This window comes from Cervus elaphus, chromosome 27, assembly GCF_910594005.1.
Source record: "Cervus elaphus chromosome 27, mCerEla1.1, whole genome shotgun sequence".
In the NCBI taxonomy this organism is placed as follows: Eukaryota; Metazoa; Chordata; class Mammalia; order Artiodactyla; family Cervidae; genus Cervus; species Cervus elaphus.
In genome coordinates, this window is record NC_057841.1 from 60,545,237 (window position 1) to 60,569,528 (window position 24,292).

The 24,292-nt window shown below is 44.2% G+C and overlaps 1 protein-coding gene across 2 annotated transcripts in view; it reads right to left on the reverse strand.

Moving 5' to 3' along the window:
* CCBE1 (collagen and calcium binding EGF domains 1) overlaps window positions 1–24,292 on the reverse strand; it is a 215,831-nt gene that overhangs the window by 22,405 nt on the left and 169,134 nt on the right. For both annotated transcript variants that reach the window (XM_043889442.1, XM_043889443.1), the window contains exons 3-5: window positions 12,235–12,287; window positions 2,894–3,028; window positions 359–511 (exon numbers count right to left, since the gene is read on the reverse strand). In XM_043889442.1, the coding sequence (XP_043745377.1) occupies window positions 359–511; window positions 2,894–3,028; window positions 12,235–12,287 (341 nt within the window). The remainder of the gene's footprint in view (window positions 1–358; window positions 512–2,893; window positions 3,029–12,234; window positions 12,288–24,292) is intronic.

A 24,292-nucleotide genomic window follows, 5' to 3' on the forward strand; every position in this document is an offset into this window, starting at 1 on the left:
TCCTTGGGGGAACCCGGTGCATCTGGCCTCATCCCTGTGCCTCATGGTTTGGTCTCAGCTGGGCCCTGAGTCCTGCTCATCTGTTCATGAGCACGCCCCCACTGCGCTGGGTGCAGAGTCTCCCAGTACACGAGCAGCTCGCGAGCCTAGCGGCCAACAGGCGCCCCGTTCACTGGGTCTCCAGGGGTGTGACCTTCTGTCCTTCCTTCCTCTCACCCAGATCCCACCTGCCATTCACACAGACACCACTTCCTGTCTGTAGCTTCTGGAGGAAACGCGTGGGTTCCCAAGTGCCTGCCTGCCCATCCGTCCATCCACCTGTCCATCATTAGCGGGATGCTTCTCTTGCCCTACTCACCGGTGTCGTTGGGGTATTTGTCCTCCTTGGTGCATGTTCTGCCATCGTCCTCCTGGACGTAGCCCTCCCGGCACTCGCAGCGGTAGCTCCCCAGGGTGTTGACGCAGACGTGCGCGCACAGCGTCTCATTGCTCGTGGTGCACTCGTCGATATCTGGGTTTGAACCAAATGCAGAGAACGCTCAGTCTCAAAGAGATCACTTCTGATCCAAGAAGCCTGGCCCTTCTGCTAATGTCGGTGAAGGACACTCTGCCAGGCCTGTCACCAGAGCCTGGGAGAAGGCGGGAAGCTAGAGACGTGGGCCGACCAGACAAGAGCACTTCCAGCAAGGTCACCATGGCAACAGGCTGATGGTTGATGGGGCTCCTGGTTGGGGCTATGCTGCCACCAAGTCACGTGGCTCGGGGCAGGCGCTGCTAGCCTCTGAAGGTCTCACTAGAGGACTCGGCAGTGAAGTCCGCCCTAAACACTCTGCAGGGCTCCTTGGAATAGGAAATGAGATAACGGATGGCAACATGTTTTGGAAAACCACTTTCATAGAAATCACTTCCTTCCAAGACCCTGGTGTGCACAGGGTTTTTATGATCCCTTTCTGACTGTAGGCTCCTAACAGCATGGTGGTGACCTGGCTCCTTAAGGCCACTGGCTCCTTCCCAGTTAGAGCCGCTTCTGATAAAGGAAAATAGTTACAGTGGGTCTAATGGACAGAGTTTTCCCCAGAAAAGCTCAGCCCCATCGATGACCCAAACAGACCCCTCCTGAGAGGTGGAAATGAGCCACGACACCATCAAACAAGGAGCCTGTGAGAGTCGACGTGAACCGCGTATGTCTCAGACCTGCTCCCTTACTGAACCAGTGGGAACCACACCACTTCCCTGCAGGAGGAGAGAGGGAGGCCCAGACCCATTTCCTGCTCATTGGCTGTGGACACCGGGCCGGGGCCAGGACACACAGCCCCAGACTGTGCACACACGTCCAGAGGAGAGGCCCCGCCCTGTGCTCCGGAATGCCGGCAGCGACCCAACCACTCGCTGGACCAGCTGCCCGGGACCCAGCTGCCCGGGACCCACCTCTAGGAGACCCTGTGTGCCCACGAGGGGCACGTGGTCGTCTGGGTGCTCCCCACATGGCAGCTCATGCCGTCACCTGAGGACTAAGACATCACGGCCGGTGCCTCTTCTGCAGTTCCTCGGGCTGACCACCTCTGTCCACATGCCCGAAGCCCAAGGACGAGGCTGCCTCTACTGTCCACGGCAGGGAGGACAAGGTTGCAAGGGGAGAGGGAGAGGTGGAACTCTTAACCGCAGGCAGCGCTGCTGGTACCCAGGTGAAAAGAACTGGGTACCGGAGCCACCACAACTGGAATCGGTCATGACACCTGGGACCTCAGATGCTGACCGACAGGGGTAACTTGCCCTCTGGAGGAGAGCCCATGGGTCCCCCTTTCTTAACCGGGTGGTTTCAACTCCATTCCTGGTCAGCGGGAGGCATCCCAGGGGCCGCAGGGGAGAAGCCAGGAGACCTACCATCTAGAACGTTTCTTAAAATGAGGCTCTCCAGAGCCTCCCTGGGGCAGAGAAGGGGACTGCCTTATTTTCTACTCAGACCTCCCCCCCGTCTCCCCAGTCCATCTTCGAGCTGAAACTCAAACTTCACTGTACATTTCTGCAGATGTAGATGTCTGCATCTACCCTCGGGAGGTGAGGGGAGACTAGGAAACTTTTTTTTTTTAAAGCAAGAAGCCCAGGTGTTTCTGAGACACTTTAGCTATGGAAGGACCACACTAAGATACAAGCAGTTCCAGGGACCATGAACCTGCCTCAGACACCCAAGGAGAACAGGGCTGGGAAGGCCAGTGAGAGGGGGTGGCAGGAGCAAGCTGGTGGGGGCGGACGTGCTGGCTTTGCTCAGCTGGGCCCCAGGAGGCTTCTGCTCCCTCCGACCCATCTCCAGCCTGCCTGCCGTATGGACCCCTCCTCCTTCCCAGTCTCTCTTGCCAGTCGTCTTCTGAGAGAAGGCTGCTTCTCGTTTCACTTGTTCTGCATTTTCCCATTTCTGCTCACTAATATTTTTTTTGTTAACCTTATTCTAGTTTTCATTTGATAATATTCCCCTTCTCATGTTCTTACATCTCACTCTCAATGAGGATCTGAGTGGTACCCACTCCCTCAAGGATCTTTTTTTTTTTTTCCTTCATAATCATGGTGGAGGCAGTGACCCCTAGAACGGTACCACCCCAACTCCATCCAACACATACCAAGATATAAGTACCACCCCAACTCCATCCAACACATACCAGGATGTAAGTACCACCCCAACTCCATCCAGCACATACCGGGATGTAAGTACCACCCCAACTCCATCCAGCACATACCAGGATGTAAGTACCAACCCAACTCCATCCATACAAGTACCAGGATGTAACAGGAGGGATCAACGTGGCCCCTGGGGTCCCCACTGACGAAGACTGTCCAGCAGGATCACCAGAAAAAGGCACGTCCTCGGAGCTGGGAAGTAACGCGCATGCCCACGCACCCAGGCAGTACGGCTTCTCGCGCCTCCGGTGCCTCTCGCGGTCGTAGCGGTATCCCGGGTAACACGTACACAGCACGCGGCCAAAGTTGTCCGTGCACTGCTGCTCGCAGGGAGCCTCGGCACACACGTCATAATCTGAAAGAGGAGAGCGTGAGCTCACATCAGCCACAGCCACTCGCGAGGCGGGGGCCGCCCAGCCCTGGCCGGAAACAGACTTTCCAGCTCGCTCTCAGCTCACAGAGAACTGTGAGGAGACCTGCTACGCTCAGGGGAAATGAATTCTTCAGGTTACAGGGAACCTTCCAGGAGTGCCGCAACGGGTAACCAAGTGTTCAGCATCTCAAAGGTTCAAAGAAAATAGCACTTGGATTTTCCCCTGCATCACCTCACCATCATTGTTTTTTTCTATAAGAGCATCATTATAAACTGTAATAGCTTATTGACTGGCACAATCTATGTAGAATGTGCTTACTATGTAAAAGTAACCTCAAATTCATCTAGCTCAAAGATCTTCAAATCTAAATACACAGGTCCTGGGGTAAAAGGAGATTTTCCTTTGGGTACTTGGACACATATAACTTTAAAAAGGTCAATATATAGATATTAAAGTTTCATGTTTATTTAAAAAGTTTTTTTTATGTTTATTCTTGCTAAAAATTGATCTGAGAATTTCCGCTATGGTCAAAAGTTTTTATTTTTCTTTTGTTGCCTTTCGCTTTTTCTTTTCAAATCGAATGGCTTTCTTAAAATATAATTCACGCAGCACAAAATTCATCCTTTTATAGTGTGCAGTTCGGTGGCTGATCATTTTTTCAAATTGCTGAACAGTTGCTTTACCACGCTGTGTTTGTTCCTGCGGCAGTGTTTGGTCTCTGTCGCTCATCCAGAGAACAAAGACGCCTTAGACGGCCAGGTGCTGCTGAATTACCTGGGGCCCGTTTCCTCTTTCCCACCAGCTGCTGTAGTGAGAGGGGAATTCCTTCCAGCTGGACACGGAAGAACAGCCAGCCCTGATGATGGGCGTCCGCATCACCATGTGAGGGGTGGAGGTGCTGAAAGTCAGGCAGGCTCCCAGGAGGAGTGTGAGGAGGCTGACATCTGGGTGGCCTGGAGGCGGGCAGGCGGGCGGGGGAGTGTCGATTCGGCATGCTGGGAGGCGGCTGGGTAAGGTCGAATGGCTGGAGCTGTCCTTCCAGCCCTAACGCCGTGCAAACTGGGGCGGATGCTCTATTTCGCCAAGAATCAAGGCGTCTCCATCTCTCTCAGTCCTTACAAACAAACTCACGTTTAATGAGCCTCTGAAGGGACTTGGCTCTAAGTCCGGAGCTCAGACTGCATCTATTTCGGACTAGACCCAGCATCTCATTAATCAGTGCACTATCTTCCCCAGGTGCTGACAGACACCGCAGCCCCGGACACGGAGGGAGCCTGGCTTTGCTCGGCCACATTCAGAGCTGGAGTCGGGGGGCTGTCAGGCCCCGATGCGGGCGGGGTCCGCGAGACCCCATGAATCACGCCAAACTCATGACAGCGTGGAAGACGGCCCTTGCTCACTGCTCCTCTGCGCAGACTGATTCCAGGGTTGCTTTGGCTGTGCGTGTCCCTGGTCAAACGCGTTTTCTTCAACAAAGCATCACCTCGAGGCGACCCACGTTCTGTGCTCTTTTCGCTTAAGAACAACGGCTCTGCCAGGATTGGCTGTGGGCTGCCCAGCTGTAGCCAGTCAAACAGCAGGTGGAGGAGAAGGAAGTCAGGGGTCCCGCATTGACTATGATGCCCAAATAAGACTGACTTTGAAAGACAGCAGCCCCGCTCTCTTCCCCATTCCAGCTCTCCTAGGCGCCCCTTCCGCCTCGCCTGGCTGGTTCTTTCACGGTCTACCTCTGTGTCTCTGAGTATCAGCTGCACTAGTGCCTCCTCCTCCTCCGTGTGCTAACTGCTCTCCGTGGGTTTCCAGCCTTGGATGAGATGCCTTCAGCTTTATCACTGTTTCCCCAGCCACCTCCACACTTCCTACTGCCTCCATCTTGCCCCTGTCCGCTCCATGAAATTTTTGTTTGATAGGTCTTCAGTGTTGGCACCATAATGACAATATAAAAAACTATTTTTTTTTGCTGAGTCTGGAAGCATACTCTAATTTCCTATCTTTTCTGGAAGACTCTTTTGTTTTTCCTGGTATTAAAATAGTTATCTAGGACTACATGCATATTAAAAAGCAGAGACATTACTTTTACAACAAAGGTCCATCTAGTCAAAACTATGGTTTTTCCCGTAGTCATGCATGGGTGTGAGAGTTGGACCATAAAGAAAGCTGAGGCTGAAGAATTGATGCTTTTGAACTGTGGTGTTGGAGAAGACTCTGGAGAGTCTGTTGGACTGCAAGGAGATCCAACCAGTCCATCCTAAAGGAGATCAGTCCTGAATATTCATTGGAAGGACTGATGCTGAAGCTGTAACTCCAATACTTTGGCCACCTGATGCGAAGAACTGACTAACTGGAGAAGACCCTGATGTTGGGAAAGATTGAAGGTGGGAGAAGAAGGGGACGACAGAGGATGAGATGGTTGGATGGCATCACCGACTTGATGGACATGAGTTTGAGCAAGCTCCAGGAGTTGGTGATGGACAGGGAAGCCTGGTGTGCTGCAGTCCATGGGGTCACAAAGAGTCGGACATGACTGAGTGACTGAAGAACAAGATGCACCTCACCGTTCATAGCACGATTTACAATAGCCAGAACATGGAAGCACTCTAAATGTCCATCAAGAGAGGAATGGGGAAAGAAGATGTGGTATGTATATACAATGGAATATTACTCAGCCACAAAAACGAACACAGTAATTCCATTTGTAGGAACATGGATGGACCCAGAGAACATCATACTAAGTGAAGTCAGACAGAGAAAGACATACCACTTATGTGTGGAATCTAAAAATTAAGACAAATAAATCTACAAAACAGACTTGGAAACAGACTTCCAGGCATAGAAAACAAACTTGTGGTTATCTAAGGGGAAAGAGGAGGAGGGGTAAGTCAGGAGTGTGGGGTTAACAGTACCCACTACTACATATAAAGTAAACACCCAGGAGGTACTGTGTAGCAAAGGGAACTGTATCCAGAATCTTGTAATAATCTATAATGGAAAAGAATCTAAAGTATGTACATAACATTATTAAGTCCGGAGAATAGGGCTGAGGAGTGAGCTGGGTGCGAGGGAGACAGACCGAGGAGGGTCTTAAGTTCTGAAAGCATCTGTGCCTAAAAATGCCTTTTTTCAACCCCTATAGCTAGTTTGTATACAATTCTAGGTTTGGAAAACTCCCTCAGAATTTTGAAGGAAATGCTCCCTTGTCATCTGGCTTTTAGACTTGGTGTTAAGTCCTGTGAGATTCTAATTCTTGATCTTTTGAAAGAATCTCATTTTTTCTCCTTTAGTTAGTATTTTCTTTTTGCTCCGGGGTACTCATATCTCACAATGATGGCTTTATGTGGGACCCCGTCAATTTTTGGCAGGTTCTTTTGATCTAGAAATCCCTCTCCTTCAATTCTAGAGAATTATCTTGATTTACCCTTTCACGATTTCTCCCTTCTTCCTCTGCTCCATGTGGAACTCAGTCATTTGGATGCTGCATGCCCTGAGCTGGTCCTCTAACATTCTCAGTTTCTCTTTTACTAATTTTTATTTCCTCGATCTGTTTTTTCTTCAGGCTCTCGTTCCTGAGAGATTTTCTCAATCTCATCTCCCAGCCCCTCCCCCATTCTTGTTTTACCAGGTTTTTAATCTCCAAGGATTCTCTATTTCTTCTTTCAAGGTTACTTTTTAACCACATCACGTTCTGGTCCCATGGGTGCTATACGATTTTTGTATCACTGACATATAAACAGTAGTTACTTTGAAGTTGTCTTCTTTCTGTGCGGTGTTTTCTCTAAGACTTTCCCTCCCTGTATGTTTCTTATCGTAGATTTTCCTCTAATGAGTGGTGATCTTGTTTGGACGTCTGCTGTAACTGATTCATGGTTAAACAGAATAACTAAAATATAAAAAAAAATTATAGCTAAATGGAAGTGAAGCTACAAAACTAGCTAAATAGAAGGCTACAATATTGGCTAGATAGAAGCTTTTTGCATGCAGCAGACTTTGTAAACACTGGGCTTCATTTAAATGATTTGGCTGGTACATTTCAATGTTAGTTTCTTTAGGACTTTTCTCTGCCTTTTTTAGAATGTCCAGAGAGACATCTCCAAGTCCTTACCTGATAAGTAAATCCTGATGCTGGAACTCATGGGGAGAAGAAGGTTGAGGGCTTCAACATTTAATGTGTAAGCAGTCCTTTACTAAACCCTTCCATTTTCAGCATCAGAGCCCTGCCTCCATCTCTGACTGGCACCCTGCAGTCCCAGGACCTTCTGGGTACCCTCTCAAAAGAATCAGCATCTCTGGTCTTTTGCTGGTCTTGGAAGGGGCAATTTCTGTCTCAGTGGAATGGAAGACAAGTTCTGGGAGTCTGACTTCTTCTTAAACATATTTTCAGTCAATTCTCCTGCACATCACTTTCCTCTTTCTAGTACCTCTGTTTCAGGAAACTTTTAGCTTCTCTGACTGTTATTTGTTTTGGTGTAAATTGGGTTGTTCCTTAGTTTACCTGATGCTGGTTAAGGATTCAACTTGACCATTTTGCTTACGTTACTGACCACCTCTCTGTTCTCCAGGCTCCAAAACTGTGTTGGTGTTCTCTCCTCTTCCTTTTTCTTTGTTTTTGTGGGTTTATGTGTCTTTTGTGAACCCCCTGCTCTCCACCATACACCTTTCCCTGACCTATTTTGCAGGATTTCTGGAGGTGGCAAGACTAGTGAATTTATTCAACTTTGCCTTTGTAATGCTGGTTTTCCAGTGACTGCCAGCTTTCTGCCATGTAGCTTTATTGCTACAATTTCTCTATATTCACTTGTTTTGTTTCTCTTGTCACCCTTCTCTGATCTTCAGAACCTCCCTTGTTAATTCTCATCTCAAGATTCTTCCCCCTTAAATCCATTCTATGCAACACCACCAGGCCTGTACTATTCTCAAAGCATAGCTCTGTGGTCACCACCTTGCTCAAAAAGCCTGCAAACTGTGCTCGTTAACATTATATATAAATGGCTCACTCTTGCATTTGAGGTCTGGTATTCTATCCCTGAGACTAACACTTCCAACCTTAAGACTCATTTATGAATTCCTCATGCTTCAATAAGGAATACACTCTCTTCCCCATCATCCCGTATCATACCCATGGCTTCTTCAATTCAGCTGCTCAATCATGTCTGACTCTTTGCAACCCCCTGGACTATAGCACACCAGGCCTCCCTGTCCATTACCAACTCCCGGAGCCTAATCAAACTCACGTCCATCAGGTCAGTGATGCCATCCAATCATCTCATCGTCTGTCGTCCCCTTCTCCTCCTGCTCTCAATCTTTCCCAGCATAAGGGTCTTTTCAAATGAGTCACTTCTTCCCATCAGGTGGCCAAAGTGCTGGAGTTTCAGCTTCAGCATCAGTCCTTCCAATGAACACCCAGGACTGATCTCCTTTAGGATGGACTGGATGGATCTCCTTGCAGTCCAAGGGACTCTCAAGAGTCTTCTCCAACACCACAGTTCAAAAGCATCAATTCTTCAGCGCTCAACTTTCTTTATAGTCCAACTCTCACATCCATACATGACCACTGGAAAAACCATAGCTTTGACTAGACAGACCTTTGTTGGCAAAGTAATGCCTCTGCTTTTTAATATGCTGTCTAGGTTGCTCATAGCTTTTCTTCCAAGGAACAAGGGTCTTTTAATTTCATGGCTGCAGTCACCATCTGCAGTGATTTTGGAGCCCAAAATATAAAGTCTCTCACTGTTTCCCCATCTATTTGCCATGAACTGATGGGACCAGATGCCATGATCTTAGTTTTCTGAACGTTGAGTTTTAAGCCAACTTTTTCTCTCTCCTCTCCCACTTTCATCTTCTTACCTCAACACTTTTGTGTATTCTGTTTTCACCCTCTCCGTCCAATCAACCCTCTGATCTTCCTCTCAGCATTTCATTACTGTGCCTACCCGATCTTGAGTTCAAATGTCACTTCTTTAAGAAGACTTCTTGAAGTCCTCCACAGAGTCTAGTGTCTGTATCCCACTGATCACACAAGACTGGATCTGTTCTGCCATATCTGCCGAAGGCCCGCTGTGTGCCAGGCTCTATGTTAGGAGGCACGATGCAGCATGAGGAGAAGCACGAGGTCTGGAGCCAGCCCTCCCAACCTGCCGCCCTCTCCGTGATTCTGAGGTCTTTAAACCTCAACTTCCTTACCTGCAATACAGGGATAATGCTAAGACCAGCTTCATGCTGCTTGTAGGAAGATTAAATTGAGTGATGCAGTAAGTAAAAGCTTTACCTGTTCTTTAGCTTCTTTTACTACTATTATGATTGACTGTCAATATCCGACAGGGACTGTTTTCCCTGGGGTAACCAGCACTATTTTCTTCCTACAGTTTGTGCTCAATTAGTAATTATTGAACCAGAACAAGTCTGATTCGCCTATCATCTGGCCAATGTAAAGAACACTTAGAGCAGGGGTTGGCAAACTTTTTCTGTAAAGGGGCCAGATAATACGTTTGGTTTTGCAGGTGGGCCTTTGTTGCAACTACTCAATGCTGCTGTTGTAGGGCAAAGGTAGCCATAGACAATATTTAAGTGCATGGGTATGTCTGTGTTTCAATAAAGCTTTATTTACAAACACAAGTGGTGGGCCACATTTGGCCCACAGACACAAGCTGCTGAAATTTAAACAAATATGAGACAATGACACTTTTAAAATTGCAGCTTCTCCTCCCTAGAATATTTGTTTAGAAATTCTAGTCTGCTTTTACTATCTGTGATGGCTAATTTTAAGTGTTAATTTGGCTAGGCCACAGTACCCAAGTATCTGGTCATTTTTCTATAAGTTTCTGTGGAGTTTTTTTTTTTTAATGAGATTAACATTTAAATTAGTAGATGTTGAGTAAAGCAGATTGCCCATACTGTGGCTTGGTTTCATCCAATCAACTGAAGACTTAGATTTAAAAAAAGATGGCCTTCCATCAATAAAGAGGGACTTCTGCCAGCAATGGCCTTCAGACTCAAACTGTAACTCTTCCCTAGATCTCCAGTCTGCTGGTCTAGTCTGCAGATTTTGGACTTGCATGCCTCTATAATCTCATGAGCCAATTCCTTAAAATAAATCTGTTTCTTTGGAGAATCGTGACTAATACACCATCTTTTCTGAAATGCTACACTTTGCATTCTTTGGAAACAGAAACCTTTATGATTAAAGATTTCTTTAGTGATAAACACAAACAAACACACACTGACTTATTCCCACAGAGGAAAACAAACCAACTTTAAAAAATGTTCCAGTGAAAAGCAATGGAACAGAGCTAGTTATGGCAAAGCAACTTTCAGCACTTGGACCACTTTTCCTGGAAGTTCTCAGCTCTAAATTAAATTAATCCTGGGTGCTGATAACGTCTTACTGTAGAGTGAGGGGGACTGGTTTTAGGCTTAGATGTTAGAAACCACAACACCTATTATTTAAAGAAACTCGAAGCATGTGGTATCCATGTAATGTGTTTTTCATCAGGTTGGGCAAGGTCTTTAACTGAGATCTCAAATTGATGGGCCAAGACTTAATTTTCTTTTCATATCTACCAAATTGAAATATAAAGGACTCAGCTGGTGACTGAGAGAAGCTGCTTATAAAAGATCCCAATTATTTTGACTTTTGTGGTTTTTTCCCCACCAAGCTCTAACAAAACTCGCTGGCACTGAGAAATTCCGTCTTGGAGAGACCCACATAAAACAAAATACATGAAGAAATTTCCTAACCAACCTTCCCAAAGCAGCTTTGTCAGAGTCAGCAGCTATGGTTTAATGTACTCTTCTGCAAAACAGGGCAATAAACAAGAAGGATTCATTTAACTCTTAACTGATAAAGAAATTGCTCCCTATGAGATAATGCAATGTAATTAGCGTGGCTGGGCTCCAGGTCCTCTAAAGAGACCTGGATTCTTGGCCAGCAGTGAAGAAAACCGTTTCCCATCAGCTACTCACCTGCCTCCAGCCCAGCCCAGTGCCAGCAAACTAAGCTCAGGCTCTCCCAGCAGATCTTAGTGCTTCTGGGTCAGCGTTCCGCCCGGCATCCTTTGCGATTCTCTTTCTCCTTGTCTAAGTCCTGCCTTCCTCATAACCTAGCTCCAGTCTCCTCTCCTTCTTGAGCCCACCTGTGACCATCCTGGTCTTTGGGGCTATGTGCCCCCCACTGCAATATGTATGTCTCTATTATGCATATTGCAGTTATCAGTAATAGCAGCAGCCACAATTTATCAAGCACTGAGTCAGCCTCTGTTCCAAATAGTTTACATGTGGTAATACTCTTTAAAAGCACCACAAGTCAAGAATTAGCATTTTCTGCAAAAACTGAGGTTTAGAAAGTCATATGCCCAAGGTCATGGCTAGCAGGATGTGTGTTATGGACTGAATGTGTGTGTCCTCTTGAAATTCATGTTGAAATCCTAATCCTGCAATATCATGGTATTAGGAGGTGCAGGCTTTGGGGAGATTATTATATCAGAAGGGTGATGCCCTTAGAAGTGGGATTTGTGCCCTTAGAAGAGAGACCCGAGAGAGTTCCCTTGCCCCTTCCACCGTGTGAAGACACTCCAAGAGGATGGCTGTCTGTGAGCCAGGGCGGGCTCCCAGACACTGGGCCCTGTCAGTGCCTTATCTTGGATCTCCCAGTCTCCGCACAGTCTGAGGTGATTTTGTTACAGCTGCCCACATGGGTATGGCAATGTGGAGGCATGATTAAACCCCAGGTCTCTCTGTTTCCACGCCATCCACAGCCCAGCTTGAGGGTGTGCATCTTAAGGGCTGGGGCCATGTCTGCCATCACTGTGTCTCAGTGCTGGGCTGAGCAGTGTTTGCTGATGATCATGTGAAGGGGCTTAAAGGTTAGCAGATGAAAAGCAGGTAGGCAGGTTGGGAAGAATGGATGTGTTCTAACTGTGCATGAAATGCCAAGTAGGGAATTAGTCTCTACAACACAAAACCTGAAATATAAGAATTACCCAGTATGTGTGTATTTGCTAGGTAATGATTTAGCTAGATCCTGCCATGTACAAGCAAATTGGCATTAGAAGAATTTAAAGCCAAAAAAAGAGAGAAATTACATATGCATGCACAGATAACATATAGACATCATGTGTAGTACATCTGAACTTTATACACCTCTGATGATTAGTCATAAACAAGGTGAGAAGATATAATGACTTTCATCACATACCTTCTGGGATGCATTGTCCAAGGACAAATTTATACCCCTTGCAGCACTTCTTCCTACGAGACAAACAAAAACACATTTTAAACGTGATCTGTTAGATTAAAAATATCAGTATTTTCAGTTAGTGGTTTTGAATGAAATAACTTGTGCCTAAGAAGAACTGAGGCATAAAGGAAAGTTAGAGTAGAGGGAATCTGAGATAGAAGGAAAAAATGTTATCAGTACCATATGACCACACCTCTTCCCCCCCAATATATGGCATTAATCCTTTGGATCCTATGAAGTGAATTAACTCTGAGACTTCAAGAAATTTATATTAGATGATTAGGACATCATCCTACAGGACAAGGATTCACATGACTTGCTAATAATTAGCTGGTTATAATAGTAGAATAATCATAACATAATGATTATAATTATTATAATTAGGCAGCTAGTTACTATCAAGCCTGGGACTGGAGCCCAAGCATTCTGTTATTTGAATGCCACCCTCCCTTTTTGAAAGACCTGGACCACATAAGGTATCCAAAGAATCCCAAATTATCTGAATTTTAAGAACAGCTAACAGGCATTTACTAACATAAACATCTGAGACCTACATCTCTGCCCCAGAAGCGGTGTTCAAAATGCAAATCTCCACTGGTGAGATCACATCTCTGGTATGGAACTGTGACCTCCTAACAGACCAACCTCCTCTGCAGAGAACAACCATAAACTATGGAGCAAACAGAAGCAAACAACTACCTGATGATCCTCGAGAGTAAATAAAAGCAGACAGATTTAGGAGGTGAGTTGAAATTTCCAACAAGGAACTGACAGAAGGTAATTTTCCTGCTTTTCAGGGCTTTATCCTGTATGCAGATCACAGATGCCATATGGAAGCTAGAAGTCTGAGAAAAAGAAAAACACAAAACTTGCAGTGTTTTTTGGCCTGATCAGAGGACAAAGCCTTGGCATCCAGAGTCATGAGAATCTGAGAAGGAATCCTGGAAAGGAGAGCCCTGAATTCTGTGTATAAACTCTGTCCAAATCTCTGATCACTCCTCCGTCCATGTGTGTGAGGAGCAGACCCGAAACATCTCAGCTGAAGATAGGAGGGGCTGAATGAAGACTTGAGCTGTCACTTCTACAGGCCAAATAGTGTTCACTTTTTCTAATTAACTGTCTGCTAAAAGAAAAATATCAATACTCTCTGGATTAGCATAGCAGGATGCAGGGTCTCAATAACACAACATGTATAAATGTGACCCATTCTCAAGGAAAAAGACTGTCAATGGTGCCAGTTTTAAGATAACCCAGAGGGTGGAACTATTAGACACAAACAGACAACTATGGCCAATGATATAAAGGAAAATATACTTGTAATGAATGAAAAGGTAGGAAATCTCAGCTCTCCACGTCTCCAGCCTCCTTCTTTTCCCTTCCCTTCTCTCCCAGCTGCTTTCTAAGTATGCCTCCCTTTACCACTTCCAACTCAACGTATGTTAATTCAGAGTCCATGAATCAATGAGAGTACTGTGAGTCTGCAAATCTCAAGAATGCACCAAAATATTTTGAGTTGACTATGATGGTTAAACTTCCATGAAAAACCTCTTTGTAGCCATAAGATAAATCAGATTCAAGGTTATTCTCATTGCAACGTCATTCTCATTTGCATCTGGATATGCCTTCCAGGTGGAACAGAAAGGGAAAAAGTTACAGATGCTTCACCAGCTAGGAGTCGGATATCACCTGAAACTTACCATGCCATCTGTGTTAACATGTCATCTGTGTGTATGAACCAGGGGCACAAACCACTGATTTGGAAAATTAGGCATTTACGTATAATCCAAAGCAAATTCTCATTTTCATCAAATGGTGAAAACCTTCAGCCAGGTTAGACAAGGCCCTGTGTCTCTTTAAGAAGAATGTGACAGACTCAAATGTATTTTTTCCATCCCATCTTAGTAAAAAATAACTTAACAGCATTATTTTCCACTTTTATAAGTCAGTGTAATCTTACTGGCAAAATCAATTTTTGTGAACTGGTCTGCTAGGGGAATGACCACACATAGAAGAAGCTTAGGCAATCTCTTCTCCAAGCTTTAAAAGTTTACAAGATTTTTATTAACTACTTTATACAATTTATAAACATCACACCTACTAAGAGAACATTCTGATGCCTAACTGGGTCACAATATCACCTCATTCCTCCCTGCAACATTTCACGTGCAGCCTGGATTCCACAGGTAATCCTATTTCAAAAGCAAAATAAGTGGGCTTGCATTATAAAAGCAGTGACATCTGGGATGCTCCCAAAGCAGACTTGAGTGAAACAGCTAAGCCCAACCCCATCTCCCAACAAATGATACCTGTGCCTGCCTGTACTGGTCCACTCAATATAGATTATTTTGAATCTCTAATGAACATATTTTATGTTAAAAAGAAATACATATGTGTATGTCATTTACTGATAGAGATGATCTGTGGCAATGTCTAGAGTCTTCCCATTAGACATAATTTCCCAATATCTCCAATGGAATTATAATTTTACTTGACAAGAGAAGCCCTTCGGGTATCAATTCATGATTATTATTATTTGTAACAGAGGGATTAAGACCTACCTTTACAATCGATGAAATAAACTCCGCCTAGTTTTCCATGGTTTAAGAAAGTCAAAGATCCTAACAACCAAAAAGAACACTGGCCCTACAGAAAATTTCACGGTTATTACTTACTGTACTCCTTGAGGCTGTCCTATAGAAAACCATCAGAGGAAGAGCAGTGTACTAGATGATTTAAAACTTGAGTGATTCATGAGGAAGTTGGATGCAGGGGCAAAGCATGTGTTTTTGATATGTCAAGTATAACACCACATTTAAACATATGGTTCTGTTTGTCTGTTTCTACTTAAATGGCACATCTAAGGTATTGCTTCTGAGATGTTCTATGGCGTTTTAAAGTTCATATAAATGAATGAAATCCTTATAATCTCTTCTTCTACATCTAAGACATTAAACTTGGGCACTCTAACCCTTCCAATCACTTCAAGGGCTTGGGATCAACCACACGTGGAGCCCAAAGTCACCTGTCATTTGCTTTTTTGTGAAATTAAATGATAACATAGGGATTTGATATGCTTTCCAAAGGCTACGGAACTCTGTCAGAAAATCTGAGCTTCAGGATGGACTGCTTCATTTAAATACCTGCTCAGTGAAGAGCTAAGCTCCCCTTGGCTGCTTTTTCTTAAGTGCATAACTAACACTCTCTTCCTGCTCGAGGGAAAGCGCTCTGAGACTCCACTGTGCCCGCCTGTTTTCCCAGAGCTCCTGGGAATACAGCATTATTTTGCATGGTAAACAACCATCAATCATGAATCACCACTTAAACAATGAAAGAGTCCAAAGCATAACAAAATAAACACTGGCCACACATGTTATACCATTTCAGAGATTACTTACAACACAACTCACGTAATGATGAAGTTGCACCGGCCAAACTAAAATCTCCTTGTTATGCAAGCGCAGACACTTCTTAGATCTAACTCTAATGCAAACACGACTGTGTGGTTTTTATCTTTTAGAAAAACAAACCCAGACAGGAAGAGTGCATGCAGAGTCAGGGGAAACAGTCCTTCTTAATACGCTTCACGTGTCCTGGTGTGGTTTTCCAAATCCAAAAATGCTTTTCTCATTTCTTGGCAAGAGGAAGTGGTGATTAGATGGTTGTTGCATAGAAAGGGTGACATCTGGTAATCAGCAAAGTCTGTGGGGGCTTCCCTTGGGTACCCCTGAGTATTAACACACATAAAAATTCATAAATAAAAATAGTGCAGCCAGAAATATATTCCACCAACCAAGTGTGTGTGAAAGCTTTTGGAAGGAAAAGCTAAATCAGGAAAATGAAGATAACAGAGATCTCATCATCCAGCTGTCTGCTGTGAGTTACCAGAGTCTAGAAAAGAAACGTTTAGAAAGCCACTGCCTAAAGCCACTGCCTGCAGAATTACAGGGCTAGTAGGCAAGATGTATTTCAATACGTGCTCCAGTGGAACAGTAAATCTTTCCAAGATTTACTCAGGGGTTTCCTTTGCAAAGGGGCCTAGACCAGATATATCAGGATTTTTAAAACATGAAAGAACTGTACTTTTTAGAGTATTTAGAGTCTGTGATGCTGAGCTGGATGGAGCGATGGCTTTGGAGTCAAGCAAGCCTGGTTTACAATTCTGGTTTTGACCTTGAAAGAGCAAGGGGTGTGACCTTAGGGCTCATTTCTTAAACTTGCTGAGCTTCAGATTCTTCACAGATAAAACAGGAACAATAAAATCTGCTTTATGGGATTAATGCAAGGATTACAGATAATAAAGGTGCCTACCACAGGGCCTGGTTTGGGGTCAGAAAGCTGTTCTAAGTCACAGCTTTATGAACACAGCAGGAAAACAGCAAAGGCAGCTCTTCCCAGAAGCCTTCCTCTTTTAACTCATCACTTTCTTCCACTTCTTAATCAATGGCAGATGCTATTGCTTCCAAAACCAAGAGAGAAGGGGAAGGGAAGGGAGGCAGAGAAACTTCTGATTTCAAGGTGATTGAAAAGTAACATTTTTGTCATCTTCTTTTACAAGTTAGCCCCAAATAACCCCGAGAGCAAGAAATAAAATGCAAACGCATGTCCCATGGATTTAGGAGAACTGTCTAACTTCAGAACAGAATCTAGTCATCGCTCAGTAACTGCAGGGGATTGGTTCCAGGAGCCTCCACATACCAACATCCCCAGATGCTCTAGTCCCTTATATAAAACAGCAGAGTACAATGAATACCCATAGATATGGAGTGCCGACTGTATACTTATTAGAAAAAAAAATCTATGTATTGAGTGGATCTGTATAGCTCAGACTCATGTTGTTCAAGGGTCAACTGAATGTAAACATGGTCCATGGATGGAAGGATGGGAAGTAATTTTGCAGAGTGAGGTAACATGAAACCTAAGTGTCTCCAGAGAAGGTGATCATGGAGAGGCAGCCAACCCAGGCTGCAGAACCTCAGTAAGCCATCAAAACTAGAGACCCCAGTTACTGGGGAAAGCAGAGGTCAGAAGACAGCAAGATGACCCGAAAGTCTGGTGAGAAGTTAGATTTCCTGTTCCCACCCCAAACACAAGAAGGGAGGCTGATACCCTGTGCCTACTGGGCAAGAGGGAGAAGGTATATTCTTTCGGAAAGCTATATCCGAGAAGTTCAAGACTAGGACACAAAATCAGAGAACCAAGCAGCATCTAACCCACTCATGGGTAGATAACCCTGCCCAGGCATATGCAGGTCTTAAATGTTTAAAGAGCCCTTTTGGATACATGCAGTCCAATGTTCACTGCGGCACTATTTACAACAGCCAAGGCATGGAAGGAACTTAAATCTCTGCTGACAGATGAACAAAGAAGATATGGTACAGATATACAATGGAATGTTACTCAGCCACTAGAAAAGAATGAAGAAGTGCCATTTGCAACATCATGCATGGACCTGGAGATTGTTATACTGAAGGAAGTAAATCAAAGACAAATGTCATATGATATCGCTTATGTGTGGAATCTAAAAAAAAAAATATATATATACAAATGAGCTTATTTACAAGACAGAAACAGATTCACAGACATAGACAACAAAGTTATGGTTACCAAAGGAGAATGGTGGGACGGGGAGGGAGGGCCACAGTGAGAGTCTGGGACTGACAGATACACACCACCATGTTTAAACAGATAACCGGTAAGGACCTACTGCACGGCACAGCGGACACTGCCCCGTGTTCCGTAATAACTGAGGGGAAAGAATTTGTGAAAGAACAGATATATGCATAACGGAGTCACTTTGCTGTACACTTGAAACTAATACAACACTGTAAATCAATTACAGTACAAATTTTTAAAAAATGAAGACTTTCAATTTAACATTTCATTCCAAGACAATAAGCTCTCTTGATGATGTCGTCTAAAGGCAGATGGATGGTGGCTTCCTTGCATCTTCAACTAGTCAGTCCTAAATGAAGACAGATGAGACAGAGAGTGCAGAGCCAATGTGCATCATTTATTCTTACCAGCCCAACCGTGCTGTGCTATGCCTGAGCAGGGAGTTCATGAGAAACTTCTGCCAGGAAGAACACAGACCGCGAATCCCTTGGGGCAGTATTAAAGGCCTAAGCATCTAAAACAATGGAAACAGTGACAGACTTTATTTTCTTGGGCTCCAAAATCACTGCAGATGGTGACTGCAGCCATGAAATTAAAAGACGCTTGTTCCTTGGAAGAAAAGCTATGAGCAACCTAGACAGCATATTAAAAAGCAGAGACATTACTTTTACAACAAAGGTCCATCTAGTCAAAACTATGGTTTTTCCCGTAGTCATGCATGGGTGTGAGAGTTGGACCATAAAGAAAGCTGAGGACCAAAGAACTGATGCTTTTGAACTGTGGTGTTGGAGAAGACTCTTGAGAGTCCCTTGGACTGCAAGGAGATCCAATCAGTCCATCCTAAAGGAAATCAGTTCTGAATATTCATTGGAAGGACTGATGTTGAAGCTGAAACTCCAATACTTTGGCCACCTGATGGGAAGAACTGACTCATTGGAAAAGACCCTGATGCTGGGAAAGATTGAAGGCAGGAGGAGAAGGGGACGACAGAGGATGAGACGGTGGGATGGCATCACCAACTTGATGGACATGAGTTTGAGCAGGCTCCAGGAGTTGGTGATGGACAAGGAAGCCTGGCATGCTGCAGTCCATGGGGGTCACAAAGAGTCAGACACAACTGAATGACTGAACTGAACTAAGCATCTAAAAGTCATCCTGGATTTTTCAGTAAACCTTAGAGTGAGAAAGTATTCCTCTCTTCTTTTTAATCTTCTTCCTTTGTGGCAACTTTTATTGAGCTTTGTACAACTTTATGGGGGCTAGCAGAATTCCTTTCACACCAGATGACTTTAGAATAGAGTCCATAAAATGACTCACCTCCCAACTAGACATGCTTGATTCGAGCCTTTTAACCAGAAAGTGCTCCTTCTAGGCAAACAGAATAATATCACGGAACTTTCAGAGACTTGTGGTTTTGAAAGACGTGTAAGGAGTCACGTTCAGGAGTGTGTTTGAGCAGATAGGCACCTGGCAGGACTTGCTTACCCAAGAAACTGAGCAGTTATATTTTGGACAAACTGAAACAATCAGGTTTCAACCCAACTGCTTTTGACCAAGTTGCCTGGGATCAATATACAGTATTTATTAAGAAATTGCATCAGGAATTTAGTTTATTATTTAATAGGATGTTCAATCTTACTTTTTCCACCTCAAATAACTGATTTAATAGGCTTGCCTCAGAGAGGATTTTAATGGACCGATTCTCTGGATTTGTAGGACATGTTTAAACCAGTGCATCTCTGCTCACACTTTTTCCTATGGTTGCTAATTTTCAGAGGCGCTGATGGATGTGAACTGTGTCCTACTGTGTGGGTCGGTCACTGTCCATGGACAAAGCATGCAAAGTGGAGATGATTCCTGACAGCAACATGGCTAATCATATGCAGGGACACTGTAGGACCCAAAGCCCCACTCATTGATTTCATCTTTATTCTATTCTTAATTCTCTAAGCATTCTAGGAACACCTACATGGTTATTAGTAATATTCTATGGTGGCATTCATCAAGAAAATTCTATTTTTAGGCACTGAAACATTCATGATAAATGGAGCAACTCAAGTCATCTGTTACCATGGCTCTCCTGAGGTTTTCTGACTGCTCCTCTGCCTTCTCCTCCCACTACGGGGTTTCCCTGCAGTTCAGACTTTGTTCCCTCACTGCTCTCGTTTTGCTTAATAACTTATTTATTGAAGTATAGTTGATTTACCATGTCACATTAGTTTCAGATGCAGAACACAGTGATTCAATATTTTTATAGAGTATATGCCATTTAAAGTTATTATAAAATATTGATCTTATTCCTGAATGACTAACAAAACAGAAGCACACTCCTCTGTTTCTTCAAAGGGTAACTTCGGCCTGAGGATCTCAATTCTCACCTCTCTGATGCCTCAACTGCAAACCTGCAGGCATCTTCCTTGCCTTCATTTTGCTTGCTTGTATTTTCTAAGTTGTCTGTAATTATCAGGTGTTACTTTTCATAGCAAAAACAACAAGAAGTTATATTTTCAAATGAAGAGAAAAATTAACTTCTCACTGTCAGTGTGGAATAGAACAGCAACCTGGATGGATCCAGAGCTCAAAGGCAAATAATCCATAAGCTTGTTTCTAAATATCACCTTTATTTTTTTCCCCAAGTAAAAGCACACTGTATTACCCACAACTCCTGCATTTTCAGAAAGTCATTACTGAGGTAGAGACAGCTAGCTATTCCTCCTTATCTATTTTTTCTCTCTTTTTTTTTTCCTGTTGTTACAAAAGCCCAAATTATAGCTAGGCACATAACCACCCAGAATAAAGGAGGCATTTCCCACCTTCTCTTCCCCCAGACTGAAGGAGGCATTTCCCACCTTCTCATCCTCCAGAATAAAGGAGGCATTTCCCACCTTCTCATCCTTCAGAATAAAGGAGGCATTTCCCTCCTTCTCATCCCCCAGAAAGAAGGAGGCATTTCCTGCCTTCTCATCCTCCAGAATGAAGGAGGCATTTCCCACCTTCCCATCCCCCAGAAGGAAGGAGGCATTTCCTGCCTTCTCATCCTCCAGAATGAAGGAGGCATTTCCCACCTTCTCATCCTCCAGAAGGAAGGAGGCATTTCCCACCTTCTCATCCTCCAGAATAAAGGAGGCATTTCCCACCTTCTCCTCCCCCAGGCACAGCCTTGTGAATAAGCCTAGACAACGGGATGTGAGCAGCCAAGCTGTGTGCAGCTTTCAGGGGTCACCCGTAGGTGGAAGGGGCGCACACCCTCCCCTTTTGCTTTCTCATGAGTGGGAGCGTGACCGGTGGTGGTGCACCATCTTGGACAATGCGATGCACACCTCAGCAGTGAGAGGATCAATATACAAGGAGGTGAGTGCACGGTGCCATCCAGCCACCATGAGCTAAGGATGCCTAAACAGTTTTGTGCAAGAGAAACACACTTCCATCTTGTTTAAGCTATTATTTTTTGTTTCACTATAGGAGCATAGGACACCCCTCCCTCCCCCAAAGCTAAAATAACTGAAGGAAATAAACCCATGGGAGAAAGGCTACTAAAATGCAAGGTTAGTCAGCTAAGAGGTGCCTGGAAAAGATGCAGCCGTTCATTCTGCTCCAGTAACAACTCTGCATGGAGCCCCTGAGCCTTATGAAACGCAAATGTCTGAAGCTTCCTTGCAAATTACCCAAAGCTAAAGAACTCTCTGCTTTGACAGGGCTACCATCCTAGTTTCCACACAGTGGGGAGACTTTCATGGGTGCTCAGCCCCCTTTCCTGCACTTCACCATGTAAATGAGGCATTTCCAGACAGAGCTCAGTGCAGGAACATGTAAACACAATTTGCTGATTCTGATTTCTGCCTGGGGTCAGTCATTCGGGAATTAAATGAGGAAGTCTTAGAGATCTTACTTGTAATGACTTTGAAAGACAGAAGGGACCTGATGTGAGATCCTTTGATTAATTAATCATGATATAATATATTCCATACCTCACACATATAAACCCTTATGGAAAACAAAATACAACTGACATTACTTCAGGTCTAAGTCCCTGGGGGGAGAAACTCACAACAGCAAAAGCAGGATTGCTGCCTCCAGATCATTTACAGGTGAGAGCAGGGATCCTGTATTTGTTTAAGATACCAAACTACATAAATAATGATCCAATGTCCCACCAGAAATTTCAGTTTGGTTCAGAACTGGAAGCACTAAGCTTGATTTCATTCAACTAACACTTAATTGAGTGCTTATGACATGCCAAGACAGCGATTGCCGTAGATTATCTATTGGTTCCCCCTCACCAACTGGAGAAGGCCCACATGCAGCAATGAAGACCCAGCACCGCCAAAGAATAAATACATAAAAATTTATAAATTAAAAAAAAAAAGATTTTGACAGAGTAGTTAAAAAGGCTACCGAAATAGTTGAGGCAAAAGATTAAAAGGTTCTAAAACAGGGTAATGGGAATTGAAAAATGAGAACAGATTTTAAAGAAATGTTGGAGGTAGAAGTCTATAGGATTTCCTAACACACTGGATGTGGGGGAATAAGAAAAACTGGGAGGTCCGAGCCTCGAGACTGACTGCAGTGCAGCTGCCTGGAAAATGAGATCATCATTAACTAAAGCAGGTTAAATCAGAAGGGGGCGAGATACAGAAGATTTTTATAGCATGAATTTCAGGAAGACTAGGAGGTATTAATGACATTCAGTTTAGACATCACGGCCTGGAATGTGAGGTCTAAAAGCACAAGGCTGAGGCAAGAGTGGAAGTGTGCTGGTGATGGCCCTTACAGGGACAGATGAAACACAGCATTGGATAAAAACAAGTCGATGACAAGGACATGATCTGGGGAGGCCTCCTGGAAGAACTGGTTTGAGTAAGCAAGCCAGAGAGGAAAAGAGAAGGACTAGTCAGAGAAATGATACCGAGGAAGCTGACAAACTCGACAAATGAGCTCTTGTAAACCACTGTCCTGGCTCTGGGTCTCTGCCTCCCACTCCAGGAAACAAAGGGCTTTGGACTAGGGTGATTGTTAATGTCCTCCCCAGCTCTCGGGGTGCTGACAATGTCTGCATCTTCACTGTGGTCACATGGGTGTCCACTCTTTCAAAACTCACTGAACTGTCCACCGAAAACTGCAGCCTTTTTATCAAATGTAACTTATACTTCACTGAGGATGATTTAAAAAAAGTCCTGTTTCTAAGGAATAATCCATTTTAGGCAAAACTATGAATGACAGTATGAAAGAGTCCGTTTCTGAGCCCTTCTTCATCAGAGGAAAATGTGGGTCAAAAAACTGCACACCCTTAATCCCCATGGGAAAAAGAAAACCACCATGAATTAGGAGAACTTGTTTTAAGAAATCCGTCCCCAATCATTCTGGACATTGCTGTGAGTGAGCTGGTATCTTGAAATGTTTTGCAAACACATGGTAAAGTAATGAGAACTTCCAGTGGCCTCTCACACATGGCATGAGTGGTTGGTTTTACAGGACCGTCCAGGAGCCTCAGGGAAGCAGTGTGGCTCTCTCAGGACCTAGAGTTCAATAAGGACCTCTAGAAAAATTCTCAAGTGGTGGTCCTCAGGAGTTTAACATGTGTGGGCCAACACATGGCTCAACTTGATAAGGATTTCTAACGTGCAAGAATGGATATTCCTGGTGCAAGGTATAGGACATCCTCATAGCTCAATTGGTAAAGAATCTGCCTGCAATGCAGGAGACCCGGGTTCAATTCCTAGGTCAGAAAGATTCTCTGGAGGAGGAAACCATCTTATTTATTTTGCCTTTTATGTTTTTTCTTGCCTTTTCACACTGTTTAGGACTTTTTAAAAAACTTTTTATTTTATATTGGAGCATAGCCAATTAACAACGTTGTGATAGTTTCAGGTAGATAGCAAAGGAACTCAGCCATACAAATACATGCATCCATTCTCCTCTAAAGGGTATACCCATTTTTAAATCACCTAAGCTCCTTGATACCTGAAGCATCATGTAACTAGAAAGGAGAGGCTGCCCACCCACATCCCTGTGTCGAGTCTATTATGGAGTCTGCCATTTATTATGCTTTCCTTTGTGTGTGTGTGTGCGCGAATTTTAAGAGGCTGTGCCTCAGAAAAACAAGTATGATCCATGACAACAAGGTATGGTTTGGGATTCTACAATACAAGTCGCTCTGTAGAGACTGTCTTGGGACTCATGGGAGGACATGTACGTCTCTTATCATCATACACAACACAGTCTGCCTCCGTTGACTGTCCATGAACTCCTCCAGGGCAGAAATCAAGTCTGTCTTATCCTGAGCACTTAGTCCAGTGACTGAAAGATCAGATAGTCAACACATTTTGGCTGAACTGAACTTGGCCAGAGCCCTTTCCTTGGGGAAAAAACTATCCAAGAAGCTATTTACAAGTTACGGGTTATG